The sequence below is a fragment of the Lampetra fluviatilis genome, chromosome 24 (assembly GCF_964198595.1).
Source record: "Lampetra fluviatilis chromosome 24, kcLamFluv1.1, whole genome shotgun sequence".
Lineage (NCBI taxonomy): Eukaryota > Metazoa > Chordata > Hyperoartia > Petromyzontiformes > Petromyzontidae > Lampetra > Lampetra fluviatilis.
This window is the reverse complement of record NC_136298.1, coordinates 12,537,425-12,559,471: the sequence shown is the minus strand read 5'-3', so window position 1 is coordinate 12,559,471 and position 22,047 is coordinate 12,537,425. Positions and strand designations below refer to the sequence as shown.

At 51.1% G+C, this 22,047-nt stretch overlaps 1 protein-coding gene across 2 annotated transcripts; it reads left to right on the top strand.

Moving 5' to 3' along the window:
* Positions 1 to 149: 149 nt before the first annotated feature.
* Positions 150 to 21,254, top strand: SLC30A7 (solute carrier family 30 member 7). Of its 2 annotated transcripts, XM_078867761.1 has the most exons (11): positions 150 to 321; positions 1,398 to 1,499; positions 6,293 to 6,406; positions 6,694 to 6,781; positions 7,547 to 7,670; positions 8,868 to 8,978; positions 10,564 to 10,620; positions 11,333 to 11,468; positions 14,740 to 14,830; positions 15,736 to 15,885; positions 16,771 to 21,254. In XM_078867761.1, the coding sequence occupies exons 1-11, from the start codon at positions 236 to 238 to the stop codon at positions 16,816 to 16,818; spliced, it is 1,107 nt and encodes a 368-aa protein (XP_078723887.1). In that variant the 5' UTR covers positions 150 to 235; the 3' UTR covers positions 16,819 to 21,254. The 2 variants fall into 2 exon arrangements, with proteins under 2 accessions (XP_078723887.1, XP_078723888.1); XM_078867762.1 differs by lacking the exon at positions 8,868 to 8,978.
* Positions 21,255 to 22,047: the final 793 nt, after the last annotated feature.

Below are 22,047 nucleotides of genomic sequence, written 5' to 3'. Positions count from 1 at the left end.
AGCGACGCCGCCCAGCGACCCCCACCCACCACGCTGCCGCCACGTGGCCGCCGGCGATCGGTCACGTGGCGCGCACGCAGATTATTTATTTATTTTCCATGACCGCGTGACGTCTAAATAATTAAATAACCGCGGCTTCGTAGGCGGAAGTGGCTGCGGCATCCCGGAAGTGTCGCGCCGCACGTGTCGACCATCTACCCCCCACGGCGGCGGCAGGCGACAGGCGGCAGGCGACATGCTGCTGCTGCCCGTGTCCGTGCGGGACGGAGACTCGAAGCCTCGGCGGGCCCGGCTCGTCCACCGCCTCGCCGGCTGGTTCCGGTGAGGGGGCGAGGCGCGACGCGGCGCTCAGGGCGGGCGGGCGGCTGCGTCTCGTTGGGCCCCTCTGCTGGTGGCCGCGTCCAGGCCAAGTTGGCACGGCGGGGAGCTGCGGGAGTTGTGTGAATGGGTTGTTGTGTGCAGTGTGTGGGGTTCTTGTGGTGTGTGTGGGGTGTGTGAACGTGTGTAGGGTGTTTGTGGTTCATGTGAGGTGTTTGTCGTGTGTGTTGGGTGTGGGGTTATTGTGATGTGTGGGGTGTGTGTGGGGTGTCTGTTGGGTGTGTGCGGTGTGTGGGGTTATTGTGATGTGTGGTGTGTATGGACGTGTGAGGTGTTTGACGTTGGTGTGAGTAGTGTTTGAACGTGTTTGGGGTTGGTGTGTGTGAGCTGTGTACGGATGGTTGTGTATGTGTCTGTCGTGTTTGACGTTGTGGTTCGTGCGTCGTGTACAGTCGATGTGAGTGTGGGATCCTTGTGGCGCCAAGTTTTGTCGAGTGTTAATTGTGTATGATGTTTGCATGTGTGGTACGTGCTTGTTGTGAATGTGGAAAGGGGACGATACAAAGCGAGGCGCGGAAAGTGACGGTGACCCAACAACAACAATAACAGCCCTGTATGTACAGCTTGTGTGACGCCTTTCATAAAGTCTCAAGACGTAGATGACATCCAAGACCCCTGTTGCCCTACGGGCTTCTTGGTGGCTGTTTCCGCCTGCTTTAGAGCAGCCGAGCGCTTGGTTGTTGAAGGTGGTTGTTGAAGGTGGTTGTTGAAGGTGGTTGTTGTTTGTGGTGTTTTGAATGCGACCCCCACCACGCGCCTATTCACGTAGGCTTTAGTGACCAATGTTCATAATAGAGGGGTTATTTTTGGGTTAAATGTTTTGGTTTCACCCCTCAACACGCCGATGGGCTGAAGTAGTAACTATTTGGCGTTTTGTTTACGTGATGGAGGGTTTCGACACATTTATACTTACGCGATCTAACCCAAAAAAAACATCTTATGAATGTTCTGTCTTGTGCTTTTTTTGGGGCATCCACCAATGCTCGCTCTGTGCCCCCACCCCCTTCTCACCCCAACAGGTCCATTCTCGCGGACCAAATCTCCCGCAACTTGTTCTTCTTCCTCTTGCTCAACCTCTCCTTCGCGTTCGTAGAGCTCTTCTACGGGATATGGAGCAACAGGTACACGGTGTTGTGATGCGCCGCCTCAAGGGACCCCCCCCCCCACCGTGTTGCAGCTTCGGCGTGCTGTTCGCCGGATGTGAGACACCGCAGACCGCGGCTGCGGTGTCGTTGTTGTGTTCGCGGCTTGGCCTCGTGGTGCCAGGGTGGGGAGGTGGATGGGGAGTTGGAACAATTCGTCTCTTGTTTTGTACGACGCCCGTTCGGCAATCCGCTGCTGGATGAAAGCCTCCCCAAGCTTCGTCTGCCGTGAGGCTTTGGTTTTTTTTAAACCATACTTCACCACGCTGGTCCGTGCAGGTCTGTGAAAGCGGGGTTTGGCAGGATGTAGTCAGATTTCACTTGCCACCCTTTGTTAGCTTTGGTTATGATTTAAAGTCGTGTCGCCGAGTGATTGTTGGGCATTCTTTAACCAGTGCCACGACCCAACTCTCCAGGCAACGAAGGCCTGTAGAGAATAGTTGTTGAGACGGGTGCGATGGGTCTGTTCGGATATCGCTTTAGCCGTGGCTGGGAATCGAACTTTGATTGCTAAGATTAAAACGCAGTTCGCTCACCCATTGCACCACCGCTCCATCCACGATGCATCGATGTATCGATTAATGTATATTTTGTGAGCTCACGATGTTTGTGTGTGTGCATTAATCCAGCAATGCTGGATTAGAAGTTCAACATACCTCTTGCGTGTGATGAGTCCACGTGATCACGTAACCGATAGTCATTCCACCGGGGATAAAAAAAAAAATACCAATTGGTGTATTGAAACGCCATGCTGATTTGTAACAATTGATAGAATTGCAAGGGCTACGAGCGAGTGCTTTGTAAACACCGGCGTTGAGCCCACGACCCCACGCCGTGCCACGTTGCCGACAGCTGGCCGCAGGTTCAAGCTTCGCATCACTGGGAGGCATTGCACTGGGGACCAGGTTTACAACCATTCACTCACTCCGCACCGTGCCATTTCATCACCGCGCTCTGTCCTCTGCTTTGCCTGCCAATCAGTAAATATTCTCTCCAACTGGACATTATCCCTGCCCAATTTTATTATTCTTGAATACGAAGTCGAGGTAGAGAAAGCGTTACTCTGAGACGCATTATTGAATACGTGTATCATGAGTATTAGATTCAATTTGAGGCCATACATTGAACTGTCTCATTTGTACTGACTACCATTGCGTTTGTATGGACTATATACCGTCATGAGTCGTTACATCCCTCGCACATGCCCATTTAATCTTTGAGGTGTAAATATCTAAAATCGGTCCCAATTCACTCCGAGCGAGTGATGCGCCATTGCATTATGAACACATACCCCATTGGTGTAGCTCATTTGACAAACTCTTCAATATATAAATCACCTCTTGCATATCTCCTGTCTATTAATGTATTTTTAAGTCACTTAGACCGAAATGCCGATTTTGCCATGGTTTATTGGCCAGCACACTAGACGGTCAATCCAGAGGTCACCGGTTCAACCTCCTGGCACAGCAGTTGAAGCCATGGGCAACTTTCATGAATCCCCCTGCCCACCGATCAGCATACATTCATACACCACAGGCGATCGGTAGGTCGTGTGTGGTGGGGTGAAGTGTGGCTACTCCTCCTACCTTTTCCAAGACGACTGGCCAGTGTGGAAGAGGAGGCCCCAAATACCCTCCAGCAGGACTCTCGAGCGCCGTCTACCGGGAGGGCCTTCCGCTAGCAGTGGCGAGAGCAAGAATTTGAGGGCTGCGCCTTGACCCTCTTTACTCTAAAATGTCATTGTGCAGTCCTGCAAACATCTGAAGGGTATTTGGGCAACTCTTCCACGCTGGTCAGATGTTTAGGCAAGCAAATCCTCATCACTGTCACATTTTGAACCTAATTAGGCTCTGGCCTGTTTATTTTATGTATTTTAAGTTTCACCGTCGCTGAGGTTAGGGTCAGCCAGTGACGTCAACTAAACCAATTTTCATAGAGATTATGCCTTGATTAGGTGTGTGCTTGGGGCACACACTTGTGCTGCCCCTGCCCAAGGCCAAACACAGCATGCTGTAATCATGTGGGATTGTTGTGGTGGATAAAAGCAGAGCTTAATTAAACACTAATTACAGCTTTCCAGTGAAACTGGTTTGGTGGGCTGGCTGCATGGCTGGTGTGTTCCCACATGGAGGCATGTGGAGTGGATAGTTGCAGCGTGGGAAATCCTGAGACGATGTAGTTTAAGTAGAGAGCCCTTAACCAACGAATGGCCAGATAAAATCCAGCGTATGACTGGTTAATGCAGTCTTGATGCAGTAGTTTGCCAGCTTGCTATGATTCATCCAGATAAGAGGAATTTGTTCAGCCAGCTATCTGGTTGCAGCACTGTGGATGATGTTTTTTTTAAAAACGTCCCCATAATCTTCCTCCTCTTGGTGAATACCGTACAGAAATGGCATTTTATTCCATCATTTATATGAAGAAGTTTGTGCAGCTGCCCAATGGTGGTTGTTAAGAATAATCAAACTTTGTTGTTCATTATAACGTAGACATTACAGTTCCCCTGACAGCATTGACAAGAGTAAAATATTGTGCACCAGTGTTGTAACATATATCCCAGTCGTGAGCATCTCCCATAATTCTCAGAGCAGACAAAGTTGTCATGCAGCGACGATTGCAAAACAAATGAACCTAATTGAGATATCACATGAATGAATACATTCTTTAGGATCACGCAATGTTGCGGTCGTCTGGAATTCAAATGTAGCGGCTCGTGTTTCCGAATTGCAATACAGTATCACAACACTTATCACAACACAACACACGTTTATTTTAACGTATCGTCAAAATGCGACCTTTTGTCAAGTTGCAGTTTCATGTTCCCTGTCCCGCGAGCCGAGTTTGTGCCGTCGGTCCCCTCCCGAGAGTCGCGCCGGCCCCCATAGCGTGCGACAACGCGTTGAACACGGCGCTTTCACAGTCGAACCGCAAGGTACCCGCGCGCGTTACGGCCTCCTGTGCTCACGACCGACAGAATTCGTCCCGGCGGCGCGGCCCACTTAGGACGCGCTCCTGTAGCGCCGTTAATATTGCGACAGATCCACCGCGGTGTTGCAGACTCTGCTTTCGATCATTTTACCGCGTGCTCTCGAGTGCGTTTTAGACGGCACTCGGAGGCCTCCCTTGAGTGGAAGGCAGCGCGTGGGGTAATGACGGCGTCTAATGACACCATCGGCTTTAAATTTGCGCAAATTGCTCTGGCACCCCCCCCGTCTCCTTCATCGATGTAATGTTCGTGTTGTGCAGTTTTGCGCGTCTACTTAATGTTGCCTTGTGTTGACATGTTGTCTTCGGCTTTCTTTACTCGTTTGCCCTCCCTTTTGTTTGTCAGATTGAGACCTTTTGCATCGTCTATTATTTGATAATGCATTCCATTAGCTTGAGCCTTGAATTGCGGTACACTTGGAGCACTGGCATGCACAGAGGTCACATGCGTTTGGGAGTGAAGCAAGAGCTTTGAGATGCAGAATGTGACCACAGTGCTGTGAGTGATGTTGAAGCCCAGCAGGAGCAGCCCATGATGGTAAAGTTTATAACTTTCCCACACTGTTGTTTATCGCTCATGAATGTTAGCAAATTCTTCTTTTGTTGGTGGGTAGGGGGAAAAAATCACAACTTCCAAATTGATGACAATTTGCAAGCTTGGATAATCTAAAAATACATTGGCAGCATGCGGTGATGATGGACACTTTCGCCGAATTCCTACGGAGTCTGTTTGTTACTTCGTATTTTGAGCAGTGGAATTGGTGTAAACATAGAACCCTGTTGAGCTGTAAGTTGGTAAGGAGGTGGTTGGCCAGTAAGGGGGTTCAAAAACCCATCGTGAAAACTTTGAAGGTTATCCTCTCGTATGCCAGTGTCCACCCCTTTTTATTTGAATTTACCAAACATTCCATTGCAGGAACCTCTTAAAAGTAATTGGCTACATTGACACTTTGTGGGATAAACACATGGCAATATTATTAAAATGAAATTTGTAGGTAAAATTTATAAAAGATCTGATGGAAACCTTGGAGTAAAATATTACTTTGACAAACAAAAAAACACGATTATAATGTTGATGTCATGTTGCCTCATGGCAGTTGCTAGAGGTTCGCATATGCTCCAGGGCCTAGCTTGTGTTTGTGGCGTTTGCTGTGGATTTAGCCAACGAAACCACGGCATCCGCAGTGAGCTTGCTTGGACAGATTTATTTGTGGTGCATTTTTAAGGCCATGTTTTAAAAATGTGAATCCTAAAAAAGTCTGCGTCTGCCGGTGAAGTAAGCGCTTGGGCAGTGCTTGTTTCCGTGGGTTGTCCTGAGCCAATAGAGACTTTTGAAAACTGACCCTAAGAACTCATCTGCATAAAGACCTGTCCAAATTAATGTAAAAAAAAAGTCTGTAAAACATGATTACCAAATATAAGAAAATATTTTGGCATGAAATGCGTGTTAACTTAGTAGTAACTCAAGATATCACGGAGAAGATAATTCATCAAAGTTCTAGGTCTGGTGTGTCTTTAAAATGAGCAGCTCTTATGAAAAACTGTGGGTCAGAAGCCATGAAAATGCAGTGCGCTGCCAGGGCGACCCCTGTGTCCCGCCACGCACGCAGCCAAATAATCCGAGACCTATACCTGAAGGCCACCGTGTAGTCGGCAACTGTGCCAATCCCCGCTTTTTCATCCAAGCGACACCGACATCCGAACGTCCCCGGAGGCTCGGTGTGTGCGTTCACATCTTTCCCGTGTGCGCCCACGCCCCCTTCCCTTCCTTTCCTCCCCCCAACCAGCCTGGGACTCATCTCGGACTCGTTCCACATGTTCTTCGACTGCACGGCCCTGCTGGCAGGGCTGGCGGCGTCCGTCATCTCGCGGTGGCACGCCAACGACGCCTTCTCCTATGGGTACGCCGTGCGCCAGCGCGCCCGCGAGTGTCCGGGGACCCTTCTTCAAAGCCTCCTCAAGCATCAAAGTGCCACCCGTAACGCTTTTCCCTAGCTTGAGCCGTGGCGCTGATCTCAACACGAGCAAGGCCCCAGTTCTTCTGTTAACACCCGCGATTGTATAACTATTACTCCTATCTGTAGCCTCAACACCACAGCCTGAGCTCTACACGTAGCCGTGAACTCGCAGGTGCAATCGCAACCCTCGCGCTAAGCCGCCGTGTGTTCTGTGTCCGCCCCGTGTGCAGGTACGTCAGGGCAGAAGTGATGGCTGGCTTTGTCAACGGTCTCTTTCTGATCTTCACAGCTTTCTTCATATTCTCCGAGGGCATTGAGGTAAGCGCTTTGTTGCGGGCATGACGATGCGTCGGATCGGTGCTGGTCCTTGTGCCCGCGATGCACCTGTGTCGTGTCTGAGAATCTCATTTGCATGTGCGCTGCACGTAATCCAGCAGCCATTATCTGGTCTGGTTTTGAGATTATTTGCCCCTGCCAGCAGATTACTGCTTGTTATATTTATTTTTTAAAAAGTTACATTTGTAGGAGACAATTGTCAGAATACGTTGGGTTCTTTCTGCCCTTTAGAGTAGATTCCGTGTGATCCAGAACGTTCTTTCACCAGTTTTCCTTTCCATCTGGACAATATGGTTACACCAAAGGGCTCAACTGGGCAGCATGGTGACCAATGATTTTATCATCAACGTCGTCATGCTGTGTTGGCAGGGTTATAGTTGCCCCAGAGGCTGACGTGATCTACAAAGCGACCCCTTTTTACAGTGCATCTGATGTAGTCGTGTTTGTACTTCCTCTGCTGATAATTCGTACACTTTGCACCGATTGCGGTTGCAGTTTTCACGCCGAATGCTGTGGCTCGAACTAATTGTGTTTTGCATGGAGAAGTGCACTCATTTGTGCATCTTGAACCCTCTGTCGCAGTGTGTGTTACCTCGTGTGTCGTACACCCCATCGCGGTTATTTCCACAGCCGCTCCGTCGTGTTGCCGCTGTGCGCCCTGCAGCGGCACTCGGTTGGGAATCGTTGCCGGCGTTCATTTTGAGATTCCCTCCCCCCTCTCTCCCCCTCCCCCGCCGGCTCTGGCAGCGAGCCGTAGAGCCGCCGGAGGTTCACCACGACCGCCTCCTCACCGTCTCCGTGCTGGGTTTCTTCGTCAACCTCGTCGGAATCTTCGCGTTCCAGCACGGCGGGCACGGCCACTCCCACGGAGGTGCGTGGTGGAGCCCCCGCGCCCGCACGTCCGTGTCCACACGTCCGCTCGCTTTAGATTTTTTTTGTCGAGCTTTGCGCGAAACGCTGTGACGGGCGGGGTTGCCGACGGAGTGGTGATGGAGAGAAGGCGCCCGGGAGGACGATGATCGCCATGGGCGGGGAGCAGCGAGGTCGGGAGTCTGTGAGACGTGGATGAATGGTGACGCTGTCGAGAGGATTTTGTCTTTAGTCATCGTGATGCTTGGCACCCAACTAAAACCTGTTTCTGCTGGTTCCACGTGGAATCTATAAGCCACTGCCACCTTTTCCACAAATGGAAAATGAAAGTTGCCCAAGTGCAAGTTCGGCGAACCCGCACAATCGTCGGAGCGCATCGTGACCTCGTGTCCACTGCGAGTGGCTCCGAGACCAGCCACTGGATTTACAACCTCGACATTGAGTTGTAGTTGTTGTGAACAAGACCCAGTGGATCCTACAGGATTACTGCATTGACTAAAGCCTTTGCGGAGTGCTGGCTTTCTGCCATGGGATGAGACGCCAGACGATTGAACTGGGTGTTGAACCCATTGGCCGATGCCTGGCGTGGCTGCCATATTTGGGGCAAGCAGTGAGCGAGTGGCTGCTGCTGTGTTTTTTCTGCGATCCCAGCGGGAGCAGAGAGGTGGGAGCAGGTGACGGTACAGGAAGTAGGTCGACAGCTCAGTGGAGGTTTAGTGAGTCGTGTTGCTTGCAACTGTTTTCTCTGGGTACTCCCAGTTTCCTCCCATAAACAAATTAGCCAAAGAGAAATTGGAAAAACGTTGCTTTGCTTTTCTAATGTTAATTACTTTTCATGATGCCACATTCCATGGAGTTGTTGGAATAATATTTTCACGTTGTTTTTTGCGCTGTTTTTATACATTGGTGTTCATTATTTAACATTCAGCTCTAATTAATCCCAGGTCTCTCTCGGTCCCGTTGAGCTCTTGAACTTGTTGTAAAGGTCATGTAGTCATCGACGATCCTCCTGAAAGAGTCTTGAGATTCGTTTGTGGCTTCACTAGGCAACTAAGGGCTGTCCTCACAACGGGCATCCGAAGTTGTGACGATCGATGGAGGTTCTTGGTGCCAATGTTTTGTCGACAGAACTGAATAATGGCGACAGACCCGGTAGTGGGTGTTAATAATATCCGTGTCGTTTCTCTGCTCCGTAAAGGACACGGGCACAGCCACGCGCAGCACAACGGCGACAAGCAATCCCACGGCCACTCGCACGGCCACTCGCACGGCCACTCGCACGGCCAAGGCTCGTGCCACGGCCACCACGGTGAGTCGGGGCCTCGCGGCAACTCCGCCGCTTCCTTGAACTCTCACGCGGCCATTTACTCGATGGGAGATGCCGACGATCCCTTGGCTTGAAGTCTTTGGATCTGTATTGCTTCTGCTACTGCCGGCCGCTTGGCCCGCCACTGGAACTCACCGACCACGCAGTTCCTGTGTCGTAGCTCCCCTCGTGATCAGTTGGCACGCAGCGCAAATTCGATGTCTCACCACGCTCACATGAAATGTTCACATTGAGAATCGACCCTGCACATCTCTCGCGATAGATCGGCCCTCGCGAGCGGAAATTCAAAGCACGCGCCCGGTGTGGATTGTGGAAATGCCAACCAGATTGTGGGAACGCCAACCAGCTGAAGCCATTCCCTAGCTAATCTGGACGTAGACTTATCGTCGGTTGCCATACGCAAGAGTGTGATGCTTCATTCGGTGTCCTTCCTGCTATTACGCTTGCTCACATTTAATTTAAGTTCCGTGCCTGTTTCTTGATGCTACCACCATCATTGGTGTCTTTGTGGGAGGTCACCCCCCCATTCTCGCACCTCCGATTAGCATGGTTGGCTACGTACGGTGCAAAAGAAGTTCAACATACATGCATATCTTTCTCTTCTGTGCTGCTCTGGAAAAGCTTTTTCTGTGTATTTAAATTCCTCTTTTTAAATAACAAGTCCTGGCCACTTTTCTATCTTAGTTTGCTTGCCATGCAGTATATGACTCAATTCGATGGAGCGCGTATGCTGTAAAGCCTTAATCCGTAATCTTGTCAGTTGTTTACTTTGTATTTCAGCACTGCTTTATAGAGTATACGAAAGCAGATTGTAACGTTTTTGGTACGAACAACAGAGCCACAGCTGCCTGACCTGGTCACGGCTCTAAAGCCCAGCAGAGCCGGTCCCGCTCAGCGCTTCGATGGGTGACCTCCCGCTTGTAGCGCAGCATTGTTGACCTCTGTCATGACATTTAAGATGCTCGGTGACATTTACATTCCAGCCCCGAATCTTGCAGCGGCTTATTTTTTTGTCAGGCCTGACATTATACGATGCCTAACCCTAATGCCTGTCTAGACAATATGTAATTTTACCATTTGTAACTATTTAAAAACGAGCATATTTATAATCATCTTTGAGCCCAGTTCCCACAACGTCGTGGGTGACTTCCCACTGCCAGGGCAACACACGGACAGCACACGCTGTGCTATTTAAAAACTACTTGCTACTTTTTTTTTATCTTGCCAGGTACGGCCCACTGAGCTTTATAACTCTCTTTATGAAGCGAACTGGCAACAAATGTTAACTAAACTAAGTGGCTTATCACGTGGAAATGTTCACAGCAAAATACTCTTAAGTGCATGTTTCTTAATGTGGAGGGAAAAACCGGAGGACGCGGAGAAAAATCCATGTCACCACGGGGAGAACATGCAAACTGCAAATATACAGGCGTCAGGGTTGGGATGGACCCCACGACCTGGTGCATACCAGGCGAGGCAGATAACGTCTCGCCACCGCGCTGGTGCGGTCTGCTGTGCAGCACAACCGCGTTCGTCGACAGTCGTGTAACGCGTTGGTCTGTCGCAGGTCATGAAGAGGAGGAGCCGTCCATCTCCACTGGCTCCAATAAGCAGATCCTGCAGGGTACGTGTGGCGGCGGTGGCGGCGGCCTCGGCCCGAGGCTTCACCCTGGGCACCACCAGAGGGCGCACGCGCACCGCTGTGTGCTCGTGTCCACGTGTGGGCGGTGGGGTTCGTGGTGACGTCAGTGGTTCACGCCCTGCTGCTACGAACCCGGCTGGCTTCGGTGGTAATGGGAATCAGAATCTCTCTCTGGGCCTCGCCGAGGTCAACCCGGCTTTAATTGAGTATGTGGTGCTTTGTGTAAACATCAGCACTGGGGAGACAAAGGTGTCCGGGAGTGGTGCTGGCCACAGCACTTTCTTGTGCACCGCACACACATTTTAAAACTGCTGACAGCACTGGCCCCAACAGTCTGTAGGCTGTATCGGGGGATCTGTGTATGTGTGTGATTACGTGTGTGTGAGGAGCGGTGGTGTAGTGGTTAGCGCGCTGCGCTACAAACCCGGCGGCCCAAGTCCGATTCCCGGTCACAGCCAACACCAGTGATGATTATCTGAACCGGTCCTGGGCCTTCACTAGATCGACTCTGCCTCAAATTATATTTCGATGCGGTGTGTAAACATCGCCACTCGAGAAACAAAGCAGCCGGGCGTGGTGCTGGCTACCCACTCACCCCCTCTTGTGCCGTGTCCGCCTTCATAGGTGCTCCTCACTAACAGCACTTGCCCCATCAATCTGTTAATTCTATACGGGGGATCTTTGTGTTTTGCAGGTGTGTTCCTGCATATTGTGGCGGACACTGTGGGCAGCATCGGGGTGATCATCTCCACGCTGCTGATGCAGAACTACGGCCTCATGATCGCCGACCCCATCTGCTCCATGATCATCGCCGGGCTCATCTGCGTCAGGTGCCGCCCCGCGCCCCACGCCCTCCCAGCCCTATTGCTCTTCGCCCCCTCGGAGTTCGCCAGTCTGCCCGACCCTGGAGAGCAGAGCAGAGCAGATGCGCCATTGTTGAGTCAACGGCACCCCCTGTTGGGTGTGGCGTGGGGAGTTAATCTGTGCTGCTGTCGAGCAGCACCACATCAATGCGCTCCACGTTCCGACTCCTAATCCTGGGCTGCTATCGGAGCTTGAGCCGAGATCTTGTGTGTGCAATGAGGTGATGCTGCTGTCAGTTCAATCGCCAACATGTAACTTGTCCGATGCAAGAAGTACATTTTACCGAGTAATTATCGGCAATAATGCTGCCTTGTCACTCTGTGACCGCGCTAATGCTGTCTGCATGTCGTCCACCCGTCACCGGCCTGGGTAGCATCATGCGCCACTCGTTTAAGGTTTTGGCCGGTTACTTCGTTCTTGCCCTTGAGTGACATCGTTGTGATGGCACAGGTAAGAGACGTCAAGAGCACCCCTGGCGCTCCGTGTTACCAAGTTCCCCATTGGGAACTTGCTAAACGAGCGTGTGTTTGTAAGTCTCGTGTCGAGTACGAGACTGGACCCCCCCCCCCACCCTGGTGTGGCTCCTCGGCCTTGTGGATGACTTTACCACCGATGTCCGTGCCGGTGTGATATCACGTCACGGGCGTCACATTCAGCTCCGTCGCGGTGCTTCCCTCGAGAAGGTGCATCCCGTGACGCCGCGTGGCACGTTGCGCGTTGCTGCCTGGTATTTCCCCCCCCGTAGGCTCGGATCGGAACGAGGTGCCGGTCTCGATGGCTGACGCTTGGTTTCCCGATGGCGCCATAGTACCCCGGCGTGGCTTGCACGATTCGATTTTGCAGGGCTCCGGTCGAAGCCGTCGGCGTTCTGTATCCAACAGTTGTTAGATTTTGGTTTTGGTGCGGCTACTGCTCGTGGGCGACTCCGTAGACCACGAGCGATGGAAATTTGCACGTTTAAATAACCGAGTGCTCCCCCTTTCACCACCCCGCACCGACCAGCGTGGTGAAGTATGGTCAAGTAATGGCCATGACCTCTACACCTGTGAGAACCTCTTAAACTTCATTGTCTCCTGTAGAGTGGAAACGAAGGGAATGTGATGGTCGAGGGAAGGTGGTTTATATTTAAATGGCCTCATACTGTATTGGTCGGTGCCAAAGTTGACGCTTCCCAACCTTGGTGTGCACAGCTTGGTTTCGCGCTGCAGTATAATATAGAAACTCTTTCTTGACCTTGAAACACCGTTCCGAATTAAAATTGAAACATATCCCCCAAAGTAAGCTGCTGCTGCTGCTGCGTGGCACTACAAGGCAGCTCTGCCGTCAAATTATTTCTGGAAAGGAAAAGCGTTTTAACAAGCTTGTGCTTTTTATTTAAAAGTCGTTTTTTTTGGGAAATAAAAAGTGAATGTTATTGCGCCAGCTGCTGAGAGAACGGACAGAGTGACTCACAGGGAGGGAGTGTGGGACAAGCCACCGTGACGTTGAAGGTTTACCACAATTCAAATCTCTTGGCATGAACCTGTGAAAATCACGGAAGGAACTTGCAGTGAACAAGAAATCATTTGTGCTATTTCGTGGTCTACTGTATTGCTGCAGACTGGACGGCCGTGCCAATGAGGGCCACCGCCCAGGCACGGTTCATGGGAGATCTCTCAGCCTGCCCCAGCAGACTTAACGTTTGACACTGGCCTTAAAAAGAAAAGGTGGATGATGCAACGTTTCGGGCAATGGGCCTCCTTCACGGCACACAGAGAGGGGACCGAGATGTGGAGTGCCCCCCCCCCCCCACCTCTTGTGCTGCCCAAAACGTGGGCTAATAATTACTCTTTATTTTAAAGACCACAGTGTTATTGATGAATGCGTTGAGAGTTTTTTGAAGTTGTGACGAGCCAGTGGTGCACAGGCAAGCGCAGTGTCACCAAGCCATTTGAGAGCTGGTGGTTGTCGGTGTTTTTCACACTGGTACGCCGCGCTGATAGTTTTTTTCTCGTGTTGTTACGGCCCTCCGCGTTGTGTGTTGCGCTGCCTTTTGGCTCCCCTTGCTGGCTTTGACGTCTGCGATGGTCGTGGTCTGAGATCGTCGTCGTAGCCTGCTATCATGGTCGGAATAATAACGTTTATGCCACCAAGATATCGACCTTGGGACCTTCGCCAAGGTCAACACTTCCCAGTGATGTCCTGGGCAGGAGCCGGCCCACTTTGCCGGCTCCTGCCCAGGACACCGGCGTGCCCAGCGGTGGCGGTGGCAGGTGGTGGTTTACCGGGGCTCGTGGGAACACTGTAGCAGCCGCTCCACCCTCGCGTGCCTGTGGTGATTCACCCGCGGTCGTCGTGTGTGAGAAACTCCCGCTGTGGTCGAGGCCGGTGCACGCGACGACCACCGCCGCTTTCCTCGGAAGAGCGTGGAGCTTTGTTGAGGACGGCACGGCGAGCGCAGAGCGCGTGGCACCGCGGCCTCCTCCGCACCTCGCCCACGCTTGGCCGATACTCCCTCCATCAAAACTACACTCGATTTATTTATACATTTGATTTTATCAGCACTGTGCACACACTACAATTTTTTTTACTTCTTCTGCTGCTTGTATTCCTGTTGTGCTGTTGGCTTCGTGCCATACATCGCTCGAGGCATTTATCAACTTAGAAGCAATTCAGATTTTTGCTTTCAGTTCCTGGCACGTTGTTGGAACATTGCTGGATATTTATTCATTTATAGATCGTCCTGGCAAAAGTGCTGCCTGCACTGAGGGTTGTGGGTGGCACTGCCGTTGGGATCGAAATCTCGTGCCCCTTAATTCTAGATCTCGTGCCCCTTCATTCTAGACCGTGTAAGCCTACGTTGCCCCCGGCGCCTGAGAATCTCCTCCAGCTGGGCAAACGGTGTCCGCTGGCTCGTGCCCCTGCCCAGCGGCGTCGCCATTTGGTGGCGCATTTGGCGCGGGGGGGGGGGGGGGGTCTGAGGGGGCCCTGAGGGGGCCCCTCCCCTTGCACCAGGGCCACGCCAGACGCTTCGTGCCTCTGCCAGTGCCCCTCGTAGATTGGCGCTGCTGAAACGAGCGAGTTCCTCGTGCTGCGTTCCATCGTCGCCGCTGGTGTTGGCCGGCGTGGTTAGCGGTGACCTCTCCACACTGCAGTGTTTCACTGTCAAACTTGGTACCAAATAGCCCTCGGCAGTCTCAACAGACTAACAGGCGGACGTACCACTGTTTTACTTGTGTGTGTGTGTACGTGTTGCAGTGTCATTCCTCTCCTGCGAGATTCAATCGGCATCCTGATGCAAAGAACGCCGCCAAGCCTGGAGCCTGTGCTGCCTCAGTGCTATCAGAGGGTAAGACCCCCCCCACTCCCCTTGCTCCTCCTCCCACATGCACCCACGAGCGCCTCTCACTCCCCTCTGCCCCCACGCCGTTACCTCTTCATCAGTTCCCTACGCTTGAGATGCGGTTCGAGTCTCCAGTTGGAACCGAGGAGGAACGTTGTTTATCACGCCCGTGTGTTCGCGGTGGTGGCTGAACGCTTCGACGTTTGCTCTGCGATCCACCAGTCCGCCCGCGCGTGACCGTGCGTGCGTGACCGTGCGTGTGTGTTCGTGTAAGCCTACGTTGCCCCCGGCGACTGGGAATCTCCTCCAGCTGGGCAAACGGTGTCCGCTGGCTCGGAGAAGATATCAAACATAAGTCTCTAAGGTTGAAAGACGTTTCCTGCTGTTGGCACGTCCCCTTGGCCTGCTGCATATTCAGGAAGTCAGGAGAGCACTTCATTGCTGGTGACTGACAAACATAATATCGGCTGACAAAGCGGCGCGGTGGTGAGCACGCACCGCGCTCTGAACCCCGGCCACGTGAGTTCGGCTCCCAGCAGCAGCTGACATGGGTGGCGAGCAGTGTCTGAACCATCCCTTCCTTCGGTAGGGAAGGCGTAACGAAGTATGGATTGACAGAGCTGTGAATAACCGTTTTGGTTAAACTCCGCCCGAGGTGTCGGTGTAAAAATCGTCAATTTCTAACCTGGTTACTCGGCACGAAGAGTGTCCATTAGGATGGCAGACACTGTAAAATAATGCCCTGGGCATCTCGGAGCACTTTACATCTGACGGGCAACTTGCATCTCATCTCAAACATTCAAAGAGCACTCCCAGTGGCCGCTGTCCCCGTGTGGCAGATGGTGACTCAGCACTTGCCCCAACAGTCTGTTAAAGGTTGTACGGGGGGGGGGGGTCTTTGTGTGGTGCAGGTGCAGCAGCTGCAAGGCGTGTACAGCATCACGGAGCCTCACTTCTGGACGCTGTGCAGCGACGTGTTCGTTGGCACCGTCAAGCTCCACGTGGCGCCAGACGCCAACGCCAGATGGCTGCTGAGCCAGACTCACAGCATCTTCACGCAGGTACGCTCGCTCGCTCTCAATTGCTCACGCTCGCTCACTCGCTCACATTCACCCGCTTGCTCGCTCACTCGCTCACTCGCTCACCCACTCACTTGCTCACACTCACTCGCTCGCTCACCTGCTTGCTCGCTCACACTCACCCACTCGCTCGCTCGCTCATTCGCTCGCTCGCTCACACTCGCTCAATCGCTCACACTCACTCACTCGCTCACCTGCTCGCTCGCTCACACTCGCTCAATCGCTCACCTGCTCGCTCGCTCGCTCGCACTCACTCACTCGCTCACACTCACTCGCTCACCTGAATGCACCACGGCTCCTGCGTAAGCGTGGCCGCAGTAAATCCAGGTGCTAAACTAAAACGGAATTAAAACAAAACCCAATCCTTATGAAAAGTGACCTCAACACATTCGTCAATAACACTGCCCTTAAGAGTAAAAATATCTAATGGCTGACTTCACGCAATGACCCTTCTCTGCTTTGTTGGATAGGGCCATTGCCATAAACCTTGCTGGGAATCAAACTCGGGTCTCACGGTTGATGGCGCAGCCTGATAACCGGTGTGCGGCTGCACGTGTGAACTCGCGAATTGCCATGTGGTTGACTTGTTTGTGTTTGTGGGTGTGTGTGTGTGCACGCGTGTGTTTGTATGCGTGCGCGTGTGTGTGCACGTGTATTTGTGTGTGTTTGTGTGTGTGTGTGTGAGCGCGTGTTTGTGTGTGTGCGCGTGTATTTGTGTGTGTGTGTGTGTTTGTGTATGTTTGTGTGTGTGTGTGTGCGCGTGTATTTGTGTATGTTTGTGTGTGTGTGCGTTTGTGTGTGTGTTTGTGTGTGTGTGAGCGCGTGTTTGTGTGTGTTTGTGTGTGTGTGCGCGCGCGTGTGTTCCAGGCTGGAGTGAGGCAGCTCTACGTACAGATCGACTTTGCTGCCGTCTAGGCCTTAATTCTCATCCGCAAAGCAGCGGCTGCCCCCTTTTTAAATACCAAGGGACCAGAATTCATTTCTTTTAAAGCATTTTTGTTGCGTCTTATTGATTGAACATGTTTAACCCTGTGCCATGAATCTTAAAATATATAAATATATTTAAAGACCATAAATGCATGGTGTTATTTATACACCAGTTGTACATTATGTTTGTATTTTTTATGTGGGACGCAGGGAATCACTTGGGACCTTATTTGCATTAATTTATATTGCTCCTAATGACTGTGGCGTGGAGCGGTGGCACAATGGTTAGCACAATGCGCTGTGAACCCAGCAACACGAGTTAAAGTCCGTGCTATGCTGTGTGTCCCAGAAACGTGCTGCCAAGCGTCGATTTTGTTGGTGTATTCAAAGTGCCGATTTAGTTGAGACCGTTTTGCTTTCATGACCGATGCTGTGCCTGTCTTGGCGTCCCACGCAGGGCCTAGCAAGGTGACGATGCCGGACGGTCATCTCATTCAGCCAGACGCATAATTACCTTCTGAATGTGTTTATTTAACAACCTGTGTTTAAATCTGTCATTAATTTAGAGCAAGGAAAGCAGACTCTTGATTGTTTATAGTTTCATGTTCAGATTCATTATTTTTGTTAATTACAAAAGCAGTAAAGAGAAACTAGTTTTAAGAGTCCTGCTACCTGTCATCTGCATCTCGCTGTGTTTGTGTCCGTGCTGCATACCCGGGAATCATGTTTCTGCCTGCAGATGCAGCCAGTTGTTGTCCTGGTCTTCCGATGACGGTGTCCCTTCTCTCAAGGCCTGTGGGGGGGGGCGCGCACACGTGGCGGTTTTGCTAAACACACCTTGGCTTGGCGATATTGCCAAGGCTCTCAACAAGAACATTATTGTTCTTTTGCCGAGTTGCGACCGAGCTATCTGGGCCTTGAGAAGGCATTGACTGGAGCAGTGCTGAACTTTTACACCAATTTTTTAAGCAATAAAAAAACCAAACCACCCCCATCAATGCAGTGAAGATTTGGCTCGGGGAAACTTCCAAACGTTCCCACTCCGCTTGCGACTGCTAGAGACCTGACTCATGCCAAACTCATGTTGAGAAGTTGTCTTCATAGAAACACCGGCATGGATTTTGATTGGCTCTGTCTTGCGTTATTGTCTGTGCCAGATACGTGGCGCACGTTAAACTGACCCACGTGTGTGTTCGCGCGCTAGGGCTGAGACAAGGAAGCGGTGTCTCTTGAAGCTAGGATACACGGGACGTAAGGGCCCTGAATGGATGAGCCCTCAATGTGAACAAGAGGCTGGAATTCCGAGAAACGTGTTTTCTGGATCTTTGCGGCGTTGCGATGTTCGGGCGTGCTCTCAACGCGCTGCAGCGTCTCTCTCGCAGTCTTGATATCGCCACAGAGCTCGCGTGCAGCCTACAGCGGGGGCCATCCGCACGCCAATTCAAGTATCCGGTGCTGCACGCAGACCAAGAGGATTTCATGCGACCGCCTGACCAATAAAAACTGGCGCAGCAGTCGCGTGATCGCGTAAAGAAAATTTAAAATCAAAATAAGGTTGTGTAGTCTGGGGGGAAATGGGGAGGAAAATGGTGTTCACACTTTTGAATATGGTGCTGATGTCATTTTCAAACGCTTAGAATGCACCGGAACTTTGTTGGACTTCAAAAGCTAAGCAGAATTGAGTCTTGATAGTGTTTGGATCTCTGACCACCATACTCAATAGCAGGTGTTGTAAGCTACATTGTTGGAAAAGGGCAGTTTAGGACCAAATCCATTGTTTACAGGACTGTGCTCCCAACAGCTATGGCTCCCTGCCTTCAGTGACCGGCAAGGTGAAGTATCGTCAAATAACCCTCGCTACCCGCATGGAGTGTGTAGGCCCTCGTCCCGCAGTGAAATTAACAAAAGGGCTGTACTTGTCGAGTGCAAGTAATCTTAAGAGTGCTTTGTACAAAAAGCAATACTTGACCGTTTGTCTTCGCTTATCGGACATGAGCACCGCGCCAGTCACGTGGGCTTGGTCCGAGCCCAGTCCTCGATGGGAAGGTCGTGCTGATTGTACTACGTTACACTTCTTTCACATCGTACGTAGTCAATCGTGCTCATCGGAGGAATGAGTTTTCACGCTTGATGTGTTTGCGGTGACGGCGTGGCTACAAAACGCTGCTCTTTAGCCACTTGTAAGGAGGGGAGTTGGGGGGGGGGGGCCTTGATGAACCCATTCGACCTCGTCCACTGAACCCTGTTCCAGTCTAAAGTGTTTACCGAACCGGCCTTAACCGCACAGCGAGCTGCCCGCGTGGCTACTGCCCGAGCTGCAGCGGAATCTGCCGTGAGACACCGGGGTAGAAGACGTTTTCGACACGTGGTGGTCTCGAGGATGAATGTTGGTTGCTTTATTGAATGCGTGCTCTGTTGCTGGACTGCTGTGAGATCCGCGTACGTGTGCCCTGCAAATATTCTCGAGAGGAGCGTCGCGTTACTCCTGGCATTTGTTTGTAGCCCGGTGCAACATAGGGGAAGGACCTGAAATTACAATGCCATCACTCGTAAAATCCATATCTGGTTTTGAAACGTGAAACATTAAATCTCAACTCATTAGAGTTTTTATTCGTGGCCCAGGGAAGTGGAATTGGAGATGGTGTGTGGGACCACGCTGCGACTGACAAGGGGGGAAGTGGTTGTGTGTAAAACCACGACCCTTGATCTCGGCCTTCCACAGAGTTCTCGGTGGAACGATCACTTTTTGTTGTTTGAGCGCGTCTCGGTGCACACATACAAACCTGCGCCATTCTTGGTGTATTTTACTGTCCTTGTTTACAAAATATTGTATTTTATTGGGCACAAGTATACATTTACGTAAACTAACGCGAGAGGGAGATTTGCGTGTAAACCATCAAAAAAATTAAAATGTGAAGATTTTGTCATTTTAAACGGCAGTTTTAAACCATTTTTTTCCTTAAAAAAATCAAGATGTCAGCACTTTGCGTACTTATTAAACATGTTGGAACGTCTACAACTGGCGATTGCTGTGCGTTCTTAAGCCGCCGGTACATCCTGAACGTTGCTCATTGTATAACTTCGTACATTGCACGCAAAGTGTCGTTGAAGTGACGACCTGTGTGGACTGACGCGTGAATCTCGACGTGGCGTCATCGCTGCAGTGGGAACGAGAGAGGACGCGGCACAGACAATCCAGTGCGCAGCGATTTGAGATGCCACATGGTGATGCTGGATGGAACACGCCACCGCAAAGAATTGAGTGCAGGGCGCGTCTCGTCAGCTGTCTCTCGCGAAGTGTTTTAATCTCAAGCGATGTACACATTTCTCGAGCCGATTGGCTGCTACTTGCAAACCAACGGTGCTTGCCGCGTGTAGCTAAATGAGGCCTTCGTGACCACTCGATTCGCGTTATCGCGAAATGTTATCTCTACATTCCATAGTTGCATCCGCGTAGTGTAGGCCAAATGAAAGTGAAGTCGTTAGAAATCGTGGAAAGAACCTGTTTACGTGACAAACATTACTAATTGGCTGTGTCGGGTGGTGGCGGGTTTAACGACACAACATTTATATTTACACGATCTCACAAACAAACCTCTTATGAACCTCCTGTTCGCTTGGCAAACACCCGCCCCGGAAGGATACGCCACTGAGCAGCTGCTGCTGCTGTGACTTGAATCGGTGTCTCACCTCGTCAAGACGAAGACATTTCTTGCGGGGCTACTCGGCGCAGTTGGTTCACTGTCTCCGTGTATTTCTTGATCTGACAGAAAAAAAATCCTTCACTTCTAAAAAGGGACAATTCAAGTACGTGGGCCACATTTAGCTCGCTCCGATGTCCATGCAGTCATTGGCGAGAGCATCGCTCGGGAACCTGGCTTCTTCGTCTGAAGATGGTGACCCAGAGGCTGAACCCATGCGTTCAGTGGTGTTGATTTTTCTCAATTGCCAATTAGTTGTGTAAGGTAGCCATTTGTGCACGTGCCTTCTTACCAGATTACTTCTGTGCCCCTCGCTACCGTGCGGCCGGCAGCAAACTTGTGACAATCTGGTTGAGCGACTGGTGCACCGTGTGTCGGTGGTTGACCAAATCCGACATTGCGAAGTCGCGCACGGAAAAATCGTGACCCCCTCCCGCCTCCTTCAGTGGTGGATCCAAAGGGGTGGGAGGGGTGCAAAGGGGGCGATCGCTAAGCCGATCGAGACCCTGACATTGATTTTATTTTATTGAGAATTATCGGAGAAAATGTTGAATCTTTATTTTTCATGAATGTATAGGGCCCTATTTAAAGGGCTTCATTTCGGGACCGCTCCCTCTGGGGAAGTTTCTAGATCCAACCTCTGATCCCCTTGTGCAAAAATTGTGTATCCCTATGTAAATACCGTTTGCCAAATCTCTATTTTTTCTTTAAAAGAGTGTGTAACTCGTCGGTTTATAGGCTAACAGGGAGTGTTAAAACAAATAATCCCACGTGAAACCACCACCACTGCTGTTGCTGTTACTTCCTTTTGAGGGTCAAGGGCACGTTGAGAGTGGGGCTGTGGAAGGCCACTTTCCAACTCCTGGGCACTTCGCGGCGAGCTATCGATTGTCTCCAGTGACGGAGTGCTGCTTTGAGGCAAAACGGCCTTTGAAAAGATGGAGACTCTTTCAATCATTTGTTTTAAGTGCAGCGGTTCCACGCGGCTTAGCGTTTGGTGGGGTCAGATGTTGGCTGGGTGGCGTGGGGACACGAATCCAAAGTCTCTTGCACGGGGACGCTGAGCTACGATTGGCTGACAGCCTGCATATGAATCCAAAGCTTGCACCCAAGATCATATAAATACTATTGTTCGTGTGTGGTAGGGTTGATTCTATATAAACCGATTCAGATAGCTCTGAGGGTAATTATCTCATTTGCTCGCAAGGCTCAGATTTTCATGGTTTAGTCAGGATAGTCGAAAACTACTACGAGTGAGAGAGTGTTTCTGCTCACACAAGGTCTGGGACAGCACTCATCGTTAGTGTTAACCAGCGGTGGAAGTTCCACATTCCTATAGCAGGACCCACATGATATATAGTGGTACATGGAATAACCAGTACAGAGTTCCAAAGTTGTGCCTATTTTATTGGCCACACGTGGATGGTGATGGGCCAGGTGTAGTTGTGCGTTCATCCGAGGGGACTACGATCCATTAGCTGTCCAAGGGACCCTTGGAACGGCAGTGCTGTCGTTT

Excerpts from the sequence above, each read along its gene's own strand:
- SLC30A7 (XM_078867761.1), top strand. The coding sequence starts at position 236 with ATGCTGCTGCTGCCCGTGTCCGTGCGGGACGGAGACTCGAAGCCTCGG. Across the intron at positions 7,671-8,867 it reads GCACGGCCACTCCCACGGAG|GACACGGGCACAGCCACGCG; the intron begins GTGCGTGGTGGA and ends TGCTCCGTAAAG. Across the intron at positions 8,979-10,563 it reads CTCGTGCCACGGCCACCACG|GTCATGAAGAGGAGGAGCCG; the intron begins GTGAGTCGGGGC and ends GGTCTGTCGCAG.